This window comes from Condylostylus longicornis, unplaced genomic scaffold (assembly GCF_029603195.1).
Source record: "Condylostylus longicornis isolate FDR11 unplaced genomic scaffold, ASM2960319v2 ptg000011l, whole genome shotgun sequence".
Lineage (NCBI taxonomy): Eukaryota > Metazoa > Arthropoda > Insecta > Diptera > Dolichopodidae > Condylostylus > Condylostylus longicornis.
In genome coordinates, this window is record NW_026577980.1 from 4,164,073 (window position 1) to 4,187,251 (window position 23,179).

The 23,179-nt window shown below is 24.4% G+C and overlaps 1 protein-coding gene across 3 annotated transcripts in view; it reads right to left on the reverse strand.

Moving 5' to 3' along the window:
- The window catches only part of LOC129619248 (serine-rich adhesin for platelets), a 154,602-nt gene that overhangs the window by 22,011 nt on the left and 109,412 nt on the right, over positions 1-23,179 (reverse strand). For all 3 annotated transcript variants that reach the window (XM_055534404.1, XM_055534402.1, XM_055534403.1), the window contains exon 4: positions 6,968-7,016. In XM_055534404.1, the coding sequence (XP_055390379.1) occupies positions 6,968-7,016 (49 nt within the window). The remainder of the gene's footprint in view (positions 1-6,967; positions 7,017-23,179) is intronic.

Consider the following 23,179-nt stretch of genomic DNA (forward strand, 5'->3'; position numbering starts at 1 on the left):
TGGAAACAGTGTTACTTCTATAAAATGTAATTCCTTTATACGAAAATCTCTGCTAAACTGGAATTTCATAAATATTGTTATATAAATAAATGTAATTCTTGTACTTTTAGAGATCTTGTCTTATGAACTTTCAACTGTAAATACGAATAATACAATCTAGGTGAGTATATGAGTGGATATGCGATTATGTACATATATACAGAGATAAACCACAAAATAGCTGTTCAAATAAAAACTCCCATACATGTACTCGTACTAAAATATTGTAAATTTATGTGCACTTATTTTTGGTTTATTGTATTTGCACTGCGGAATTAATGGCATAGATCTAGTTAAAAATTCACTTTATTATCAGAAAATTTAAAAATTCAATACTTTCGATTAAGATTGTGCCTGTAATATGCATACTTGCTTTAGTAGTTCATTATAACGACAACATTGCCACTCTGTAAATATACTCGCATTTTTTATTTATGTGAAAAAAAATTCGTGATTTACGGTCCATCATAATTAATTTATTGTTATGATTTAAAAAAATTCAAGAAAAAAATGAAATTAACAATTTATTACATTCTCATATTGTTTTCATTTTTTGTTTCTCTCGTTTTTAAAGCAAAATTCCCCAAGAATTTAGAATTAAATTAGTAAGTGTGTTTTTCATGAAATAGGAATTTATTTATTAATAATATCAGTCAAATACTAATAAAATATAAATTTGAAATTTGAATTATATGAATTACAAAATATTATTTTATTTGACTACACAGCTATTGTCAACACTTAAAGCATTATGAATTTATTAAAAATATTAAGGTAGAATGGAAGTGTTTGTATAGTGAGTTTTATGTTACGTGATTTAAAAATTTTCATGTTGAGAATACTGATTAAATAATAGCATTATTGAATTTTTAGGCTTACAGAAAATAAAAAATTCATGCTTAATTTATTAAAAACTAATATTAAGGGTTATATTTACCGTAAAATTACAAGTTTATAATTTAAGTACTTCAACACACCTTTGAATTACTACTCGTGGGTGTACTCACTGGAAACTGTTTCTCGATGGTCCCTTTGGGGAGGATGGGAAATGTGGAAAACGAGATCTGGAAGAGGACGAAACGGCAAAGCACTTATCGTGGGAATGAAAGGCGGTGGCTCGACTACGACTGAGATACTTCGGAAGAGGGTTTTGTGATCTCGATGGAAGTTTCGCGGCAAGAGCTATACTTCCATCGAGAAGTATGTACTGCAATTTTCTAAGGGTCTAGATATAGTACTAATGTAGGTTGGGATGAGAAAATACGTCCGCTAGGGGGAAACTTTAAAATATCACTTTTTTTTTTAAATTAAGATATTACTGACATAAAGCATTAACAAAATATTTGTTTCATTATATGGATTCATATAAATCATAAATAATATTATAAAAAAAATATTTGGCCATATGCCCATAATTATAATAATTACCGGATCATAAAGTACCATAATTTTCATTTGAAATTTTATTTAATTTGTTTTTTAATATTGCATGGCTTTTTTAATAGTATTTTTTATATAAATTTGAATTTATTTTTAACATAATTATGTAATGAGAATATATAAAATTAATAATTGAGGAATTTAATGTAACAGTTAGTATATTAAGTATTTTTTTCTAGAAATTTAAGGAATTTTGTATTTTAATTTCTGAGCATTTGAAACCATTAATCTTAATAATAAATTGTCCTTTGATTTTATAAATAATTGATTTTGAATTAAAAAGTTATCAACAGACCCAATACTATTCGTAATTTCATTTTAAATTTTTAATATTTTCATTAAAAATTTCAGACTTTAAAGTAAACTTTACAACTTTTGTACTTAAATAAAGCACATATTTTGTTACAAAGTGCTTAGAAAATATTTAAAACTATGTGAAATTTAATGAAAGTACCTATACCACTCCCATACCGTTAAGTTTGATTAAATTGATTTATCAATAAATTTTTGACAGTCACCGACCGTCAAAAATTTTTTTTTTTATGAATTACAATATTGACACAATTTTTCACTTCATTAAAATCTACACAAAACATAATTTCTTTATGTAATGTAAAATTATTTTAACATAGAGACTGCGAAGACAGAACATATTTTTGTAGAACAAAAAAAGAGAAATGAGAATAAATTGAAACTACATAAGCAGCATTGTATTGTACCGCGTACATTTTTGAAGCTGATATACCCTAATGCCACCAGTGCGAAAAAAAAACATTATTTCTTATGTCATTTATATTTTCATATTTTGGCAATGATACTGAACGTGAAAGTAATTTGGAAATAAAATGTATATATACAGATATTTGTATGTAGGTATGCCTATGTATTATTAAAAAAGCGTTTTCATAAATAATAGAATTTTAAGTGTATAATCGGAAATTGTAATAGTGAACCATTAACCTTATTACCAAAAAAATACAAAAACAAAAAAACATTATACTCGTATGCTTAGAATGAAAATAAATTCGTACATAGCAGTTTGCGGTGATATAATCTAGCCAGAATATTCTAAATATGCACCGAAGCGTAGCGTAATAAATTTTTGAAAAAATTCTTAAGGTATACGCCATGACAAACTAATTTTAGATATCATTGTATTCATGTAATTGAGTGAGAACTTTAGAAATTTTTCCGAAAATATTCTTTAATATAATTGCGAGACAATTTTATATTCATTAATATTTGAGAGAAATGAGAGTAAATTACTTAAAAATATGCAGTCTACTAATTTGTTATGTTTAAATATTTAATATTATTTTAAAATTTTACGCTTTATTTGTTTAAGGCTCCCTAAACGTCAACACTAACAATAGTGATTGCTTTACATACTCCTATTAAAATCTCAACTAAAGTCTTATTCTTTTATAATAGTAAGAGTAAATTATTATAATAATGCTGATAACAGTAGTAAAGTCATCAACACAATTGTTAAACTCTTTTAGAAACATAGAAAAAAGAAAATTGAGCAATTATAATGCCTTCATTGTTTGTTTTCTGTTATTTTTTGTAGGTTAGAATTAAATTAGTGTTCTCTTTTCCTTGTACCTGTTTATTTGAAATTTTCTTTTTCATATGTATAAGTATAGTTAAAATGTCAGGCTAGGCTAGATAATTATATTCTGGATTTATTTGCTGTTATGCGTAAAATATCGTCTTCTTCTTTCTTTTCAACTATTTTTTTGATAACCCGAACAGCCGAACCCCGAATAAAATTTCATTACAACAATTATGATTATAGTGCCAAACCCAATTGAAAAAATTGAAATAGATAATAATATAAAAAAAAAGTATTTAACAAATTTAAAATATAAAATTAAAAGAAAAATAAATATTAAATTTGTTAATTTTTAAGTTTATGTGTTATACATATACCAATACATAAATGACCGTAACATAAATATTTAATTTTCGGAATTTTAATTGGATATTTTCTTATATTTCTCTTTTACTGAATATATAAAAGAAAGCGAAGAGCAACAGGTTTAAAAATTGACCTATAAATAGTGTTAAAGAGGTGGTGCTACTGCGATTAACATTCTTTTGGTAACATTTATTTACGAAAAAAATAATTTGGTTAGGTGTTAAGAACTTATAAATTATAAGGTTTCTTATTGATTTCTTTATTAAATGATTTGAAAATCTAATTTTTAAATGAGCATGAAATTAAGATAGAGAATGACAAATTAATCATAAATTGTAAAGCATATTTTTGCTTTAAACTTTATTAGTAATTTATTTTTGCGCTTCAATTTTAAGAAATTATTATTTAATTTCACCCTTATTTTAAAATAGGTGATAATTAGCTATAAAAGAAGTTTAAAAATTATAATTTAAAAAAATCCGAAACTAATGAGCATATAATTCATGCTAAAATATTAAAAAATTGGTCATAAAAGGTATACAAATAAATTTACAGTTTGATGAACTCTTGTCAAATGATAGATCGTAGGTAAAAAGAGTGTATAAAGTAAATTTTCCAATTAATAAACACTACATCACTTTCCCAAAATGTCATTTGCACACAATTTGCAAAGGTAATGAATTCCAGTTTTTGTTGCTGACAAGAGTTTCTTTATTTACAAATGAAAGTGATGGGCGTGATGACATGATCATCAGATCGATAATTTATGCTTAGTTGACCAACAATATTTTGGAATGAGAACGAAGTTGACGTGTAAACCATGGTCTAAAAATTAAAAACACTTTGAAATTTAATTTGTATAACTATTTTTCTCTTGGATGTGTTACTAAAATACATTACATGTATCCCATTCTATAAGTGTTCTGATATTTTGCAGTAAAACACTAGAACCTATTTCTTCTCAATTTTTGATTATTTTTCTTTTTTTGATTTTGTTGAAAAACTAAAATAAATGGAAAAGAAGAAAACTTGAATAAGTTTTTAAAAAAGTGTTCCTTTGGGACGTTTTTTATTTTGTTTGTTTTAACAAAAATAAAGTGACAGAAAAATATTTTCAAAGTTTAAAATTTATTTTCTTATATGGTTATTTCATGCTATCCTTTTTCAAAAATGATAAATTATTTGTGAGTACATACAAAGGTATTGTGGTTGAGAATATTTTCTTCAAAAAAACACTTGAGACAAATCTCATTTGTTATCGACCGCATTCTATACAATAAGGGAGGCTATGGAGATGACACCAAATATCGAATATCAAGTTTTAAGTTGAAACGCACGATAACAGGGAAGCGTTGAAGAAAAAAATAAACTATTTTTTAGACAGATATAGGTATGTCGGTCTCTGTGAGCACGTGTGTATTTCAAATTCGGTTGAATTGATTTTAATAAAAATTTTTATATGAGTTTACTTTGGCTATGGCACGGATTGGTCGCTTTTTTACAGGCCGTTTGTTCATTTTAAGTAAAGTATTCAACAGTTTAACTTGATACTTTATGTACTTATGTAAGCTTTGTTTGACTGTATGTGAAAATATTTAACTTTTGTCAGAAATCAGTAGTCAGCAATAATTGGTGTTTAAAGGGTATCTTCATAATCTTGTATATAATACACGTTGTGTTCGGTTATGTGCTGACCACTTCAAGATGTTTTTGTTTTCAATTCAAGAATCAAGAAATCATGTATTTTACAATTATATTAGATTGTGTGTTGATAAAATACAAATGCTAGAGTAGTTATAGTGTTAAGATGTGCTGTGAAATTATGTAGTTGGCTAAAAATATAGAAAAAGTTTCATAACTAAATCATCAAAATAAAGAAGAATAATAATTTAAGAATGTCACATGATTTTGAAGTGAAAGTTACCGCTTAAGGTTTTTTTTTGGGAAACCAAATTTCAATGTGCATGCAACGTTCCTTCTTTATATAATCTACGTGTGCTTGACTTTTAAAATTATTATCTAAGAAGATGCATTTTTTATTTTCTTAAAAAGTTTTTAAGTTTTTTTTTTTTTTGGAACAATTTGTTGTAAGTTTCTGTGAATAAATTTTTTTGTGTAATTGAATTTTTGGCTAAAATTATGATTTATCTATAAGTAGTACATAGCATTTACACTGACCGAATATGATCTAATACATGGAACCAAAGTTTGTGCTGTCATTCTGACTAAAATTCAGTATAATTTTTATTGTCGGAAAAGCCTGCTCACAATTTTTTCTCTTTGAATATAAATTGATGAAAATTTAATCTTAATTACTCAAATATTTTAGAAATATGCTAACGAGTAAAATTTAATTTTTAATAAATTTAAAATTGTTGTTAGTGTAAATTTCGCGATTTTGTGCAAAATTTTTAATCTAATTCGCAAAAGTACTTCTTCGGTTTGTTTTTTGTATAATCAAGAATTTATTGTTTTTTTTTTCAGAATTTTTAAATGAATCACTTTGTTTTTATTCTTTTAAATTGTTTAGATTTTTTTTTTTCATTTTAACAAAAATCTGATGTTCTCATTTCCGAAATTTATTAACTTCCGCTCATATAATATTTATTTTATGTTTTAGATTTTAATTTATAAAACAAAATCATAAGCTTAAATTATAATTTTTGTTTGTCTTGAAGTCAGTTTTCACAATAGACGAAAGTTTAAGTATAGAAGAAAGATCAGTTTAAAAATAAATGACACAGTTTTTGTGCTGTAGCCTGAATACCTTAAGATTTTCGGTATTTTTTAAATTTTTTTAAAATTCTTATTTTTAACCTTATTGACTACATTTTTTACAGGGAATTTGACAGACAACTTCAAAGCATACCGCAACTACTAAATTATTTTTCAAGTAAGTGTCGAAATTTCAAGCAAAATATTGTCGGAAAGCACCAGAAAATTAAGATGGCAGCATAAGTACCGCATTTAATCAAATTTACCAATAGCTCAATTAAATGCAATCAAAGTGGAAATATTTTACTCTCAAAGCACTTCAAAGATGTTCAAGTACAGTAACATTTTTATAAAAAAAAAAAGAGCTACCGTTATTTAAGAAACGGTAAATATTATGCTTAAATTTATTTAATTTTGTTTACTAAATTTATCTTGAAAATAAATTGAATTATTAATGTTTTTTTTTATTATTTTTTTTCCTTTTTCTTGAAACTAAATATTGCGTAGCATGATAAGAGCTCATTGCCATTGAAAAATTGAAATCAAAATTTACGTTAACAAATATGTGTGTGTATACGGTGTACTTTGTGGTACACCAAAAGTTCAAAAAATAAATAATGAAATTTCATGAATTTTTAACCTTGAAAAATTTTAAAACATTGTTTATTAGATAAATTGCATTAAGATGGCCTTTTATTTCTATAGTTGAACTTTTACTTAATTTCTTCAATGTACTTAAAAAAAAATCTTGAAAATTTAATAATAACAATTTAGAATTTAAATGATAAAAATATTTATGAGGTTTTTTAATATGGTGTGGATGAAATTGAACATTTTAAAATAGAAATTTACCTGTTTAATATATTGTGATCAAGGATTTTGGGTCGGAGCCCCATCACGCCTGAAATTAGAAAAGAAAATTTTTTAAATAATTTAGAGAGAAAAAATAAAAATATTTTATTATCAATTTGTTTTTTTTATATTTTTAAATTGTTGCAAGAATATTGAAGTTATAAAGAATATTTTTTGTATGTACATTAAGTTAATTAATTATTTTATGTCTCGTATGTAGGTTTTGGAGAACTTCATCTGGAAAAAACATATTACTAAGAGAGCGAAAAAGCTTAAGTGCAGCTTAAGAAATAATGAATTATAAATTAATATAGTTGTTTATATTGATTATATAACCAAATATATTAAAAGTATTTCCGAAACTCTTATACTGCTTATATTACGAAACTCGAGCTATTTGTTAGGGTCGGATGTATTTTTGACAGTATTTAAGTTAGTTGGCTGACGTAGTTAGTAAACACAAATTAGCCACACTCCTACATATATTAATGTTCTGTTTTGCTACTATATTATTTTAACAACGAAGTCATCACTAAAATCGGCTCTCAGGCATGGTAAAAAACAAGAGTCTCCTTTTTTGTCTGTCTTTCTACAGTTTGATGGATTAAATGGTAACTCCTTTTCTCTTTATGATCAATTATATTACCTTCTCACTAATTGATATTTTACATCAGATAATAATAAAAATGTTAAATTACAAATATCTTCCTCGAAAAAAAATAAAGATAAATAAATTTCTTCACGTGCTGTTTTTTTATCAGAAAAAATTGAAATGTGTGTGATTATTATTTTTATTTCTCAACAATATTTATTTTATGCTTTTCCAAAAGGATGTTAATAAATATTTATATATGGGGTTTAAAGATAATGAAAAATAAATAGAATTGTGAGGCATAAAAATTATTTAAAAATGGAGGGGGCTCTTTTATGTAGTCTTCATAAATATTTTCTACAAAAATTATTACAATGTTAAGTGAAATACTTGTAAATCGTCTTAAGAGATGGTATTTATGTAGAAGTAAGAAGTAATTAAGATTTCCGAACTTGTAGGAAGCGGATATTTTCCATTCTTGAAAATTGTTTTGTAATTCACTTACATTTATAGGCGATCCATAGTTACATAGAGAACTCACTGTGTAGTTTAGTTACTTACTTAGAGAGGGATGAGGGAACCCTAAATACTGCAATCCAATACTAGATTAATAGTGGAATCATCATCATCGGATTACGACACACCTGTCCCCACTAAATCCATCCAAATCTGTTGAAAAAGTTCAATTTCCTTCAATTCGTCAAACCTATATCCTTCCAAATTGTATAATAAATATTGTCCCGTCAAATGCCAACCGTATACTGAAATACCACCCCCCTCCACCCCAACGCTGTGCCAGCAGATCTCTCGTTTATTGCCCCGTTCTCCTTCGGCTCCAGAGCCCTTGCCGTTGCACAAGTTCGCAGCAGGCCGAATCAAAATAAGTTAGTCCCCCCCCCCCCCCCCCTCCTCTTTTAGTTTCCTCTTTTATAATGTTTTTCAACTTTCCCCAAACTCGCCAGTCCGTCGACTCTTTCATTTCCTTTGACTGCATCTCATTGTATAGGTATAATATTTTTCCGTTTGCCATTAATTTTAATATAATAATTATTATTTTCTGTATATTTACTTTTTATTAAAATTCACATAAAATTTTATATGTGTACTATATTGAAAAATATTTTGTACTTCATCAAATAATAGTCAGTTCGTATCACCATTAATATAAATCACTCAATAAAATTCTGTGACTGAAAAATAAATTTCTATTTTTTAAGAATATAAATTTAATATTAGAGGGTGAATGAAGTTATGGAATACATTGAAAGAATCGTGTACTATCTACGTCATGTACTTGCAATAAATAAATAAGAATATTCATTGTATTTAATAATGTTAATAACAAGAAAATTACATATAAAAATTGTGTGGTTACTATTAGATATAAAAGGATATTACTCGTATATTCTTAAGAGAATCACTATATTAAAATTTTATAAAAATTTAACAATTTTCGTGTTAAGTGCTGAAAGCTCTTAAGACCGTGACAATAAATTCGGAGCTAATTTCGATTCCGAATTTAACTCCGATTTCGAATCCGACTCCGAAATAACTCCGAATTGATTCCTACTTCGGCTACAACTCCTAATTCGACCCTGACTTCGAGATCTTTGCAGAAATTTCAAAAAATTAATTTTTTAAATGTACCAAATCATTCCGAATTCAAATGCTGATTAATTTTTTTAAGTTTTCACTTCTAACCAACAAGTTTAGGAGTGAAATCATTCTACTTTAAAATATCGTTTTGCTTTTGTTCAGTTCGGGTTCGATGAACTCTTATATTTCATAGGTGCATATCCAGTACATGAATGAATTTTTTGATTATAAAATTTATAATACCTCATTAAAATAAACGTTTACGAATATTTTACAAAAAAAAATGAAAAGACATTTACAAATCTATAAGAAAACAACTTTTTATTATTAGCGAAATGTCTGAACTGCATCCGTTTCTCTTTTCGTTTTATTAATGATATTAACAGTCATTCACGGATTCGGAATGGAAAATAATTGTTAACAAACTCTTAAAAATCTTTCTTGCTTTCAAAGTTTTCGCTAAAGGAAACCTTAAATGAAAGGTAAAATCAAATGTATCTTTATATAGTTATGTATGTATAACTATAAATTTTAAGGATAATGTTAATTTACCTTTAAATAATGTTAAACTTTTTTTTGGTTATGTTTTCCTTTAAGATACATTAAGACGTGTATTATGCAAAATATTCCTTGTCATATACAAATATAATTTAAGTTCATATAAAATTATTTCAATATCAATTTTATATGATGCCATAAATTATCAGAATTTCGAATATCATGACGTATAAAAAAAGAACATACGAATATCTTTCGCTCTTGTAATACATTTTGATTCGCTCTTTTTTTATCATTATTCACCTTTTTCCTCTCTTATATACTACAGCGCTCATATGCCATTTACTTGAGTCACTATAATACAGTATCTTTTTTTTTATATGAATTGTCAGGTGTTTTACTTTTAGGATATTATTGTGGGGAGACATAATATACGCGGATATGGACATGCATATACGAGTAGTTTAAAGACTATTTACATAAACTATCATTATTTTATCATACCGTAAATGGAAGAGGTAGGAAGGAACATACTTATTATACGTATATGAAGACGGAGGAGACTCAAATCCAAATAAAGAATAAAGAGAATTAAAAGGAAGATAATATTAGTTAACATATTCATATGTGTTTATGTGTTGCTAGTAACTTAATATACATATTATGTACATATAATGTAATAATAATATTAGAGTGACATTATCGCTCAGATGCTCTTTAAGTTCATCTGGAGTTCAGATAATACTAACAATTTTCAATTACTTTTATTTGTATTTTAAATTGGAAATGATATTTGAAATAAAGTATAATATGTGTATAGCATTGTACAATATTTACATTATGTTCCTTAGAGCGCATACAAGAGTTATTTTCTTATACCACACATAATAATGTATTGTCATATTTTGTTCTCGCAACATTTATAAATTTTTGTACATATGAATGTTTATTGTACAGAGTTGTAAGAAAGTTTTTTCTTAAAATTTATTTATAATTTAGTGAACGTTTTAAAAGTTAAAACATAATTTTTTGAGATTTTAAATGTTATAATTTAATAAAAGAAGATTTGCTTTTTGAATCGGGCTCTGCTAATAATGGAATTGTGTTAACATACTGCAAGCTTTAGAAGTAATTTTCTTACTACGAGAATTTTTTGCAAACTAGACAGTGCATGATGAAATAAAATTTTCTAACTAAAATTATTTTAAAGGAAAATTACTCGTTTTTTTATAATATAAATTTATCGGAAATTTCGTAGGACCTTGCACTTACATATTATACTTATATGCTCTCATTTTAACTTGATAATGTGAATGACATCGTCAGTCAAATATACATTCTACATGCACATCATATACACTTAGTACCCAATCAATGATACATTTTAATAGCATAGTTTATTTGCTCTCATATTATTTGTTTATAATTCAAATTGACGACTTTATGAGAGAACATTTACATTACACATTAATGTATTATGAACTATGGATACTTTGGAAAATAAGAAGAGAAAAATTAAAAAAAAAAATAATAAAATTGGAATTATTATTATTGAAAATATTAAATTCATAAAATAACGACATTTATTTGACATTTATGCATCATTTGAATGACATTTATTGTTGCAGAAATATTACAAAGATGAAATTTGAAATTTACTTAATAATTTGTGTAAAAATTGTAAAAGAGAAATAAATTGATGAAAATAGAAATATTATTTGTGCTCTCAAGTAAAAGAGAGAAATTTGAAATTGAGTATTAAATGAAATTTTACAAATTGTAATTTAATTTCAATAATTTTTTTTAGGGGAAAGATGTAGTACTAGCATCCCATGAAAAGGAACCATAAAAAGTTCGGAGGTAACGAGATATCAAGTTAGAGTAAGTAACAATTTTATTTAAAATGCGAGAAGAGATTATGTCAGATTTCATAAGCTGAAAAATGAATAACACATCTGCGATAACAAGTATTTTATTAAGTGTAAATAAAGTATTTCAGTAACTGTGAGTTATTTCTCCTGAATAGTTAAAGTAGTTCAGAATAGATCCTTTCATTGGTTTTTAATAATCCACCTGTTTTACAGAGTTTATTAAATATTGACAATTTTACTCTTCCTTCTTCCTCACTTTATAGAAAAAAGAGAGATTATGAATGTGAAGTGAGATCACTTCAAACACACTTCAACCATTTTAATTAGAGTGAACTTTAAAATCTGTGCTCACAATTTTTTGGATTAAAAATAATTATTGCAATTAATCGTTATATGACAATTTCATCTTCCGCCTCGGCAGTAAATGATGTAAAACAAGGTCATATAAAAATATAACAATAATGTGATTAAAAAAAATTCAAAGATTCTTGTGTGATTGAATTGCCGGAATTGTTATATAATTAGAACTTCTTAATTGCGGTTATTCTATAACTGCATAATGTTTGTTTTGTGTATTGAGTACATTATGACTTTATTTTTAATTTTCGCATTTTAAAATGAATATTTTTGTACAAAATTTAATATTCATTAAAAATACTCGTGATAATTACCTATAAATTAAAATTCATGGTATGATCTGCGTTAATTTTCAATTCTTTTGAATTACTCTATTATTTTTTTTTGTTTTGAATTGTTTCTGTTATTAAAGAAAAAAAGCCATTTATTACTTTTTACGATGATGATTGTTTTATTTTTAATTTTCAATTTAAGAAATAACACCAAGAAATATTCTTATTTCATTTATTTTTATATATAAGTAAGTAGGTTTATGTGTTGTGTACGAAGTTAGTTTATTTAATCAACAACGCAAACAAAAAAAAAATAGTTATCACGTTTCATGGTTAACATTTTTATTATAAATTTATTTTATATGCGATATATGTGTATAATATGTAGGTATACAATTCCTTGTGTTGACATAAATACCGGTATCATCTTTAATATTATCATTTTATTACACTTTTGTCAAATACAAGGTGGCCCTTACTTTCCTCATGTATAACTGAGGTATTTGTATGCATTTCTTGTGTTGGCGACATTGAGTGACTGAGAATAACATTAAGATATTATCTTGGATTTATTAAAACACACGCACGTATTAGCATCTATTATAAAAAATCGTAATTATGGGAGCATTTCCTAGAGATCCGATTGGAACTATAAATATTTAAAATACAAACTGTCTTAAAGCAATTCTATATTGTAATTAGATCAGTTTTATTGCAAAAATTCATTCCCGTACATATATTACAAATATTTTGAACACAATGAAGAGGTAGAGTCTGGCGTTGATAGCTATTTTGCAGAGTATACCAGTTTTTACTATAAAAATGGTATCGAAGCAATTCAACACCGCTGGCAAAAGTGTATCGACCTAAAAGGGAACTATGTTTAGAAATAAAAATAAATTTTGTCAAAATTTTTGCGTTTTCTTGGTTAGGCTACTTAATTCTGGAACAGCCCTCGTATATATTATAAAGTTTACAAATATGTATAACAGTTTGCAGTATAATACCGTTTATATATGTGATATTTATGATTGCATAGATAGACAAGTTGGTACAATTTACTTTTATTATCCTCTTATAATAAAAAAAAAAATAAATAAATATATTAACATTACATTGTCCATGACTGGACTTTATGATTATAGTCTTAAGAATTTTGAACTTTTTTGTCCTTGTCATTCTGAATTTTATTTTCTGCATTATTATTTTTTTTTTTATTTAGAAAGAAATGAAACATATAACATAATCATAAATAAAATACGGTTACTGATTTCGAATGTTATTTTAAGCAGAAGGGATGGAAAACGAAGAGAGTTCAACAATTTCGCACGTTTCATACATAAAAATAAATAAAACATATGTGCGTACGATAGTTACACGTACATATATAAAGTATTATAATAATAATATATTTTAATAAGAATAATCATAGTTATAAAAATTATTGGTTAACCTTGGAAAATCATGGATACAATAAAAAAAATAAATTAAATTAATTTAGAAATGTTCAACTATTCTTGTGCTCTCCATAACATAAAAGCAGTTCATCAGTATATAAAAGTTATTCAACATTGCAATTAATTTGACATTTCCAATTCTAAATTTAATTTAGAATTGGATAACAGTTTTGATGTATGACAGTATACGTGATATTTTAACTAATAATAATTTTGTATAACAGTAAGAATTTAATGTACGTGCATATATCTTAAAAATTGTATCAGAAAAATAGGTACCCCACTGAATGCTTAACTTTACTATTTTGTGTACACACATGCATGTTAATGTACAGGTATTATTCTATTACCCCAATAATATCACATGTTTTCATAATTAAAATTAATGTTTCTTCATCTTTTATTAAGTGCACTGAGTTGTTTGTGTGTTTTTTTAATTCCAATTTAATTTAGTAAGTATAATTCACCTTGAATGATATTTTCTTTATGAAAATCATAATTTTCATTTATGCTTGTAATTTTTGAAAATTTCAATTTCAATTTAATAAACTCAGATGATCAATTATTAAAATAATAATAAAAGTATTAAAATGAAAAATTAATTTTGTTTTGTTGTATCATTCCCATCCCGGATATAAATTAAAATCGATCTTTCAAAATTCATCTCAGAAGTCAGATGAATTATAATATATCGTTTATTTTGTTATACCTATATATGTATATGTAGATGTTAAAAATGTATATTGAAATTAAAAAGGTGAGTAAATTTAGTTTTAAATTTAGGGTTACCAAATCTGATGTAGAATTGAAAATAGTAACAATTCCAAGTAATTTTTAAATTGTTAATTGTTTGTTAGTATAGTTGAACACAAATGAACTTTAAAAATTTTGGAAGTTATAAATAACATGCCTTAAATGTCAAAAGTTGATACTTCTTTTAAAGCAAATATCTTGATTTTAATAATAAAATCACAGCGCAATTAAGTTTATTGTGACACCGCCTCTTATGGTGATGAGTGAGTTTATATCGCTCAGATAGACATAGGTTTATTGCTCATCTTTTAAGAAAATATTTTGTTGTTTATAAACTTTCAAATATTTTGAAGTGGAGTGACATATTTATAGGGAAAATTAAATAAGTATGTATTCTGTTATATTAGCAATTACATTAGTATAAGAAATTTAAAATTATAATTATTATGTTAAGTTGGTTATCCTAATTGTTATACAGTAATTTCAGTGACATTTTATTATGTATTTGGTGCATGTACACCAAACATATATCATAATAATAATAAAAAACTGTTATATAAAAAATTATAGGAAAACCCATAGACAATGTATTTGTGTAACGTTGTGAAATAAATGAGCATAACTAATTTAAAGCATTGGGTTTTCTGCTTTTTTTCTTTCTTTTTTTTAAATACAATGTATTTTTATTATAATAATTCTCACCTTCATGCTAATAGTATAACAATACTCTCTTTATATATATAACAATATCATCATAATAGAAAAGTTGAAGTCTATGTAATCAATTATTTTATAACAAACATAAAAGTTATGAAGTTTTTTATTTTGGTTGAAAATTATGATAAACTGGCGGATGACCTAAAATGTTACATAAAAAATTAATTTTGTTGTATTTTTTTTCTTAAATAAGATTAAAGAAGGTATATGTATATAAGTTGATGATTTTAAATCGGAAATATTTACTAAATTAAAATAGATCTTCTTATACTCGTACAAGTTTAAAGATTTTTAAATGCGAAAGTTCAAGAAATCAATTAAAATTAATTAAAATTGTTGAAAAGAAGTAAACTATTAAATTGATTTGTTATGGTTTAAATAATTTGATGGAAAAAAAAATGAATTTTTTTTATTAACAAAAAAAAAAGGTTTAACCTTAAAATTAATTCTTTACATAATTATTTTAATAAATAAAGCATTAAAAATTTATTATTGTTGACTAAATTTTAATTTTGAAATAAAATGAAAAAAAAAAAATTATAAATTATTGAGGTTATGATTTTTGAAAGATTTATAACAAACTATAGAAAACTTCTTGAATAAGTAAATTAAGCAGATGTGTATGTATGTATATGCGTTTAATTGTTTCACGAATATTCTCATTTATTAGGTGAATTCTTACTCTCAATGTCAATGACGCTCAATGGGTTTTTGTTCTTAATAACACTGTAAAACCTCTAAAGGCTCTAGAGGCGGTAACCACAATGATAACGAGAATAACTGAAAAAATATAGACTGTATAAAAGGCCGTTCTCACAGTTTGTTTTCTTATATGTGCAGTTTCACAATAAGTGCTGTTATCATTTAACTGCACTTAAATTACAAACCCTTTATCCTAAAATTTGTCGCATATTAAATTCTTTATATACATATATGTATAATGACTGTAAATTGTAAAACATCTTTGGTTTTGTAAATTAATTTAATTAATAAATCAAAATATTCATTTTAAATTGAAATTCTAAAATTTTGCTTTTATAAAGTCAACTTCAATTATTGTGATTTAATAAAGCGTTCAATTCATAATTCAAAATATTTAATATATTGTCGTGTATACACAGATTAAAATTGAAAAAGAAAATTTTATAATTGAATAAAATAAATATAAAAATCTTTTAACATTTTATAATACAATAAATACGTAATAGCGTAATTCATTAACAATGAAAAATAACAGTTTGTGCATATACATATGACAATATTACAACAAAAGAAATGAATGAAAATGAAGAACTGTTTCATTTGTAGAAGTGACTTGACGCAGCATTTCGTTCATTGCAATTCAATATCAGTGGTGGTTTGTTTTATTTTAATTATGTTGCCTGAGATTATAAGGAACCATCATAGGTAGGTTTAGTGTTAAGCTCTACTAGCAATAAAGTATGTATTTTAACAGTTACATTGTATTTATATTAGCAAATTTACCCATATACCAATACAGTTAAGTAACTTAATTTCAAAATTCTAAAATTCAAAACAAGTAATAAAGAGAAAGTTGAGTACAGCATACACAATAGAGCAGTTAGTTGCCTTGCCTTGCAGTCCCGAATTGCGTACAACATCATTAATAGAACTCTGTAAATATTCCACTTCTCATACTTGCAGTTATGTTTTCGAACCCAAATTATTATATTAATATTTTATAATAATTTTTCGCTAAATTATTTGACATCTATAAATGTAAGTATTTGACATAATATTGACACTTGGAGGTATACGTATTATTGTTGTGGCGTAATGTTCGTTTTCATTGCTGTCAATTTTTTTATTTTTGAAATGTTATGATCCATATATAATACCTCTGGAAGTATCCACAAGTTCAAAATAAATGTGTAAGTGCACGTATATATGTAAACACAATAATAATGTTGCATGTATGTATATATAGAAATAAAATACCAATTAAAATTGCATTTTTCATGGTCGTTGAATCCCTGTTAACAACACAATATAAAAGAAGAGTATTAAAAAAAGAAATAAAAAAAATTGTAAGAACACAAACCAAAATGTCAAAGTCAATTTACATTCAATTAAAAATTTGCAACATATCAAATATAAACATACACATAAATTTATATATTTGCATTTATTGTGTTTATGTGTACTTTATTATTGTGTATTTGTGTGTACATTTATAATATTCAATTTGTTTGCTTTTATATATTAATATTATAACATTATTATATTCGCCGTAACGTAACGTAATCCAATTGTGAAATAATAGTACATATACATACTGATAAACATATGTTATTACTACAATTTCATTTATATAAGAATTGAGTTCTAAAAAGCAGTTGATGATAATAATGATGCTCCAGTGCTTTAAATATTGTGCTTTTTTTTGTATGTATTATTATTGTTGTGTGACTTCACTATTATGCTTTTCTCAATGTTATAACATTATGTAAGTAATAATGTACATAGGGTACTTCAATATTTTTTTTTGTTATTTTTCCATTATGGTTATATTTTTATTAAAGTGTTTGTTTATATTTTTTTTTTTGCATACATACACATACACATAGTTTTAGTGATTAACGAATCCACTTAATTCACTGGAGCATTTATAATTTTTTTTTTATTTGTACATATTTACATTGTTTTTTACCTTGTGTTGTCATAATAAAACCAACTTCAAAAAAAAATTTGTACATGAAAAATGTGTCTGCAAAATTCTCTTGGTACCGTAATCAGAATTAAAGTGACACCACAGAAAAAAAATAACATCAAATTACAAAAATAAAACAAAAAGTGGTTAAAAATATTTTCAATTTTCAAGTCCAAGTTTAATCTGTCCGGGAGGGTTTTTTATTTTGGTTTTAACAATTATGGTATTTTCCCTTTTTTTCTTTTCATTGTATTAATTTTTTCCCAAATATAACAAAAAAAGTAATAAAAACATAAAAAGGTGTAGCTTGTTGATTACGTTTTTTAAGGAAGGTGCAACAAAATACATTTGTTTTTTTTTAAGTAAATATCGTACTTATGTACCTATATGCATACATACACTATATTGGCTTTATTTTAACCGGAACAAACCATCATAACACAAAAAATTTATATGCATTCAATATAATACAAATATCTATAAATATGTACACGATTTGTATGTATGTATGTGCTATGAATGTAGCATTAAAATTTCATGTAAAATAACTATACTTATACATTTAGGATTGTGAAATTATGACATTTGAATTGTTAATTTTTCGTTTTTTATTAACATGGGTAACATATTTTTTTGTGAATTGAATTTTAAGAAAAAAAAAAAGATCACAATACAATAATAGAAAAATGCTTATTAAATACAAAAAGAAATATAAAATTAAACATAAAATACATAATAAGTGATAATTTAATAAAAGTAATAACAAAAAAATAAGGTATACGAGAAATAGAAAAAAAAATTGTCTCATATTAGAAAGAGAAAGAAATAGGAAATTAGAAAAATAGAAAAAATCAAAAATAACTTAAATGCAGTGAACTGTCAAATGTTTTTTATTATTTTTTTTTTTTGATAGAAAAATTAACTGTTATATTTATGGATTTTGACATTTGAATGTATTCAATTTTTTTCATATTGCATTATTATGTGAAACTTGTCATAAATATTTTGACAAAAATTTAGATTTTTTTTAAATTGGTTAAAATTTTAAACAAATTATTACCATTGCCACATAACATCTATAAAATTTATTCGAATGAGTGACTTCTAAAAAATTATCCAATATCTTTAGCTGTGCAATTACAACTATTACAAAGAGTTTATTAGCAAATGTCAGCAATAACACAAATAATTTTTTAAAATGTAATCAAAAGCTTAAAATAAATTTGATATTCATTATATACTTATGTATGTATTTTGTAAAATTGGACTGCAACCAATTGTGCAGCAGGTAAATTCAATTTAGAAATTGTTGAGAACATTTTTAGCAATATTAATTTTGAATTTGTTTTGATTAGCCAAATTAATTTTTAGTTTTTGTTTGTTCTTTTTCAGTTTTCAAACAATTAATTGTATCACCAGAGGAGATCAAACATTTCGATTATTAACCTCAATTTATAAAGTAACACGTTGTCAACACTTATTTATAAAATGTCAAAGGTCAAAAATTTAGAATTGCTCCTATAAACTATATTATGTATAATTGAACATTCATAAAAATGAATCAGGAAGTAGGTATCTTACTATAAATTTAAATAATATTGCATGTACTAAAAAGTAAAAGGAAGAGAAGACGAAAAATTAAAAATTTAAAACTTTAGCAATTAATTATTGGTTTCAATAACAATTAGCAGTGCTTTTTTTCTCTCTTTTTAAAAAATCTCAAATTTCCTTCCACGCTTAAAATGAATCAAATCACATTATTTGAACGTATGTGAAACTTTTAAGTTCGCGTGGTTTTTAATTTTGCATGTAAAAATTAATGATTTTTTTTTGCTTTTCTTTTTTTTTTAAAGTCTATATTTGTGTAAATAGTTTACATTCATTTTTTTAAACTGTAATGAGTTGGAAATGTGTTTTTGCTCATATTAAATTTCAAAATAAAGTTTTAAATTTCATATTTTATATTTTATAATTTGTATTTACGAATCCATTAGAATAAAATAGGGTCATTGAATGATTCATTTTTAAAAAATTAAACTTTTTTTTTAAATTTGACTTCATTTTTGTTAAAGTTTGCATATTTATGTTATTACATATGTAAGTCAAATAATTAACTATATGTAAATTGTTTTGTTTTTATTTTAGGAAACAAAGAAATCAATGAAGTCTAATTTTAATAAAAACGCGTATATTTGAGAAATTATGAATGGGAATTCAATTAAAACGTATGGAGCAGGCAGCAATTATGCGATTTCATTGTGAAATTATTCACAATTTTGTTTACAAAATTTTATTTTACAAAAATATTTTGAGTATAAAATAACAAAGATAATTATGATTTATTTGTTATTTATGCATGTATAACAAATTTTTTCTTAAAATTGCGTTTTGAATTTAAAATTGATTACTAAAAGTGTTCAATTTTTTTTATTATTCTTAGTTATTGAAAGATTTTAATTTTGCTTTTTTAAATTTTTAGGTGACATGGAGATTTAAGGAACCATTATGGAAATTCATGGCATTTTTCAGTAGAAAAAGAAAAGAATTGGTTTAACTGTCGCTACATACATTATATTGCAGTTCAGTCAGAACCCGCCACACCATATATGACGTAAATATTAATCCATAAGAAATGTTTTCGTATCAATGGGTTGGCTTTAATTTTCAGGCGTTTACCAAAATGAATTAATTAGAAAAGCTGATATTAAGTCAAAGATAGACAGATAGTAGTCGGATTCAAAATTTAACAGTCATATTTTTCATGTACCATTTGATCGCGATCAGCTATTTATAACGTGTTTCATGTATTTTATATTGTAAACGACAATTTTATTTAGTTTTTGTATTTAATTCAATGTATTTATGTGTTTATGTCTATAAGCTCGCATAACAGTGTAATATTTTTGACACACAATTCAAAAATTTCAATTGTTATACGAACATATAAAATCGGAAGTAATTTGTTCATTCGAATTTTCTTTAATATATACAAATGCAAATATTAACTCACTTTTATTTTTAAAATTCTGTTAAAGATCTACGAATTCGGACGTTTAAAGGTCTTCATTTTTCATCTTTTTATCAAAATAAAATAAAGGAAAAAAAAAAACTATTAATAATTTCTTTTAAGCGAAATTTAAGTACAATAGAATAGAAAAACATTATTTTTTTTAACTTATCTTTAATCATAAATAATAATGAAAATATTAATTATGATGTTAGCTTTTTAAATGAATATTTTATTAAAAATTTTAATTTAGAAGTAAAATAAAAGCTAAACACAATAAATAAGTAAAAGATTAATGATTTTACGCCATTTTCGAGGGAACATTATTTAAAGAAAAACCTGTAAACATTTTAGCTAATTTTTAAAATTAAAAATTACTTACATTAAAAACAAAAAAAAAATTTTTTTAAATGCAAAATTCATAATTCTTTTATGATAATAATAATAAATCAATTAATCAAATAAATTAGTCAATAAATTAAATCACATCATCGGTATTGTGTTAAAAATCTTTCAAAATACGATGACAACAAAAAACACTAATAACAACAGCATGATAACAAACAAAAAAATATATTTTTCATTTTACTTAAAAAAAGTTGTCAAACTTCAAAAATATGACAGATGAAAGCTTAATATTTATTTAAAATTTATATTGATTTTAGAGTTGAGAATATTTTAAGAGTTAAAGAATATTAATAATTATTAAACAATTATGTTAAAATGTTATTAATGTAAAAAATATAATTAATATTTTTCTCATTTTAATTAAATATAAATTTTTGAGTTGATGTTTAAATAGTGTCATAACTGTTGCTATTGTCATTAAAATTTTACATGTATTCCACTATTTTGCGCAGTTAATATATGCAAGCATATTATGTATTATGTTTAATTAATTATTAAAGTAATTATTAAAATGAGAAATTTAATATTGGTTTTTTTTTCTCAAATTTATTTAAATTTATTTAGTAATTTAAGATGAAAGTAATAAATCTGAATTGAATTAGGTTTTTGTATATATACAATAAATCAAATACATTCGAACGCAAATAAATAAATATGTCATTATTATTGGTAATATTTATAAAACGTCACATTTTGAACGTAATTGTGTCATTTGTGACGGAGCTAGCTATCATTATTTGCTCTTTTTAAAAGTAGTATATGTATGCATGTAAGATTTAAGTAATATTTATAAAATACGTGATGTGTTATGGTTTGAATAAATTGTATGTGGTCATAAAATGCATATGTATAATGCAGGAGGAGTTTTTACTTCTATTTTTTAATCACTCCATTTTAAAATGTAATTGACGAGAAATACACTGAATGTTCAAACATTTTGTGAATAACTTAAGGAAAACTATAATTTAAAAATTTATTTTGATGTTACAAATAACGTCACGATCACTGATGTCATAACAAAGTATGTATTTAATTGTATTCAATCTTTGGTATTCGAAAATTATGCAGTATTCAAATCCAAATGCTTTGTTTTTTGTTATTTCTCAAAAAATATGATTATTTTTTTGTGTGTATATTTTCGTCATGAACACGATGGTGTGTGGATGAGCTTATCTCTTCTTCTTCATACTAAATGGAATGTTCAAAATCACTTTCACTTTATGATGATAATTAAAAGATGATGTTATTTCATTTTTTTTTCTTAAAGTACTTTGAGTTTTTTTCTCCAATTTTGTTTTTTTTTTTTAATTTGTAACATTTTTAAAAAATTTTATTTCATTTTTTTGAATTTTGATTGATTGACAGAAATCTTGAATCTTTTTAATTATTTCCTATATTTTCCAATAGAGGGAAAACTAGTTTTTTTTTTTTTTTATCAAAGAGTATTAAAAAAAACAAATGGAAAATTTTAATTATTAAGAAAAAAAAAAGCAAAAATAATTTTTATATTTGCTGAAAATTTTTTTAAAATAAGAATTTATGCTGATAAAAACCAGAGTGAATTAAAAAAAAAACTAAACATTTTTAACATTTTTATTAAGGGATATATATTGTCAGTGCAAGCGGGTGTATCAAGATTTTATTTGAAAATTTGCAACATAACCTGAATATTTCAAAATAAATGTTTGAAGATTGGCAATATATGGAGAACATAGATTAATTTTAATTTTTATTTTGCGATAGGATTTATTATGTCTAATGCCACTATTCTGAAGAATCAAATAACCGTTCTTGAATGAGTTCCTTCTTCAATAAATTGCATTAATTTATTATATTCGAAAACACAATAGTTAAATTTCGGTCCGCTTGCATTTCTTATCATTGTTTTCAATTTCATAATAATTATTTTTAAATTAAAGGTTGACATATATAGATGACCGCGCATATTGCGAGTTTGAAAGTAAATTGCAATTCAAAAACTACAGTTTTTAAAAAAAAACTAAATTGAGCACG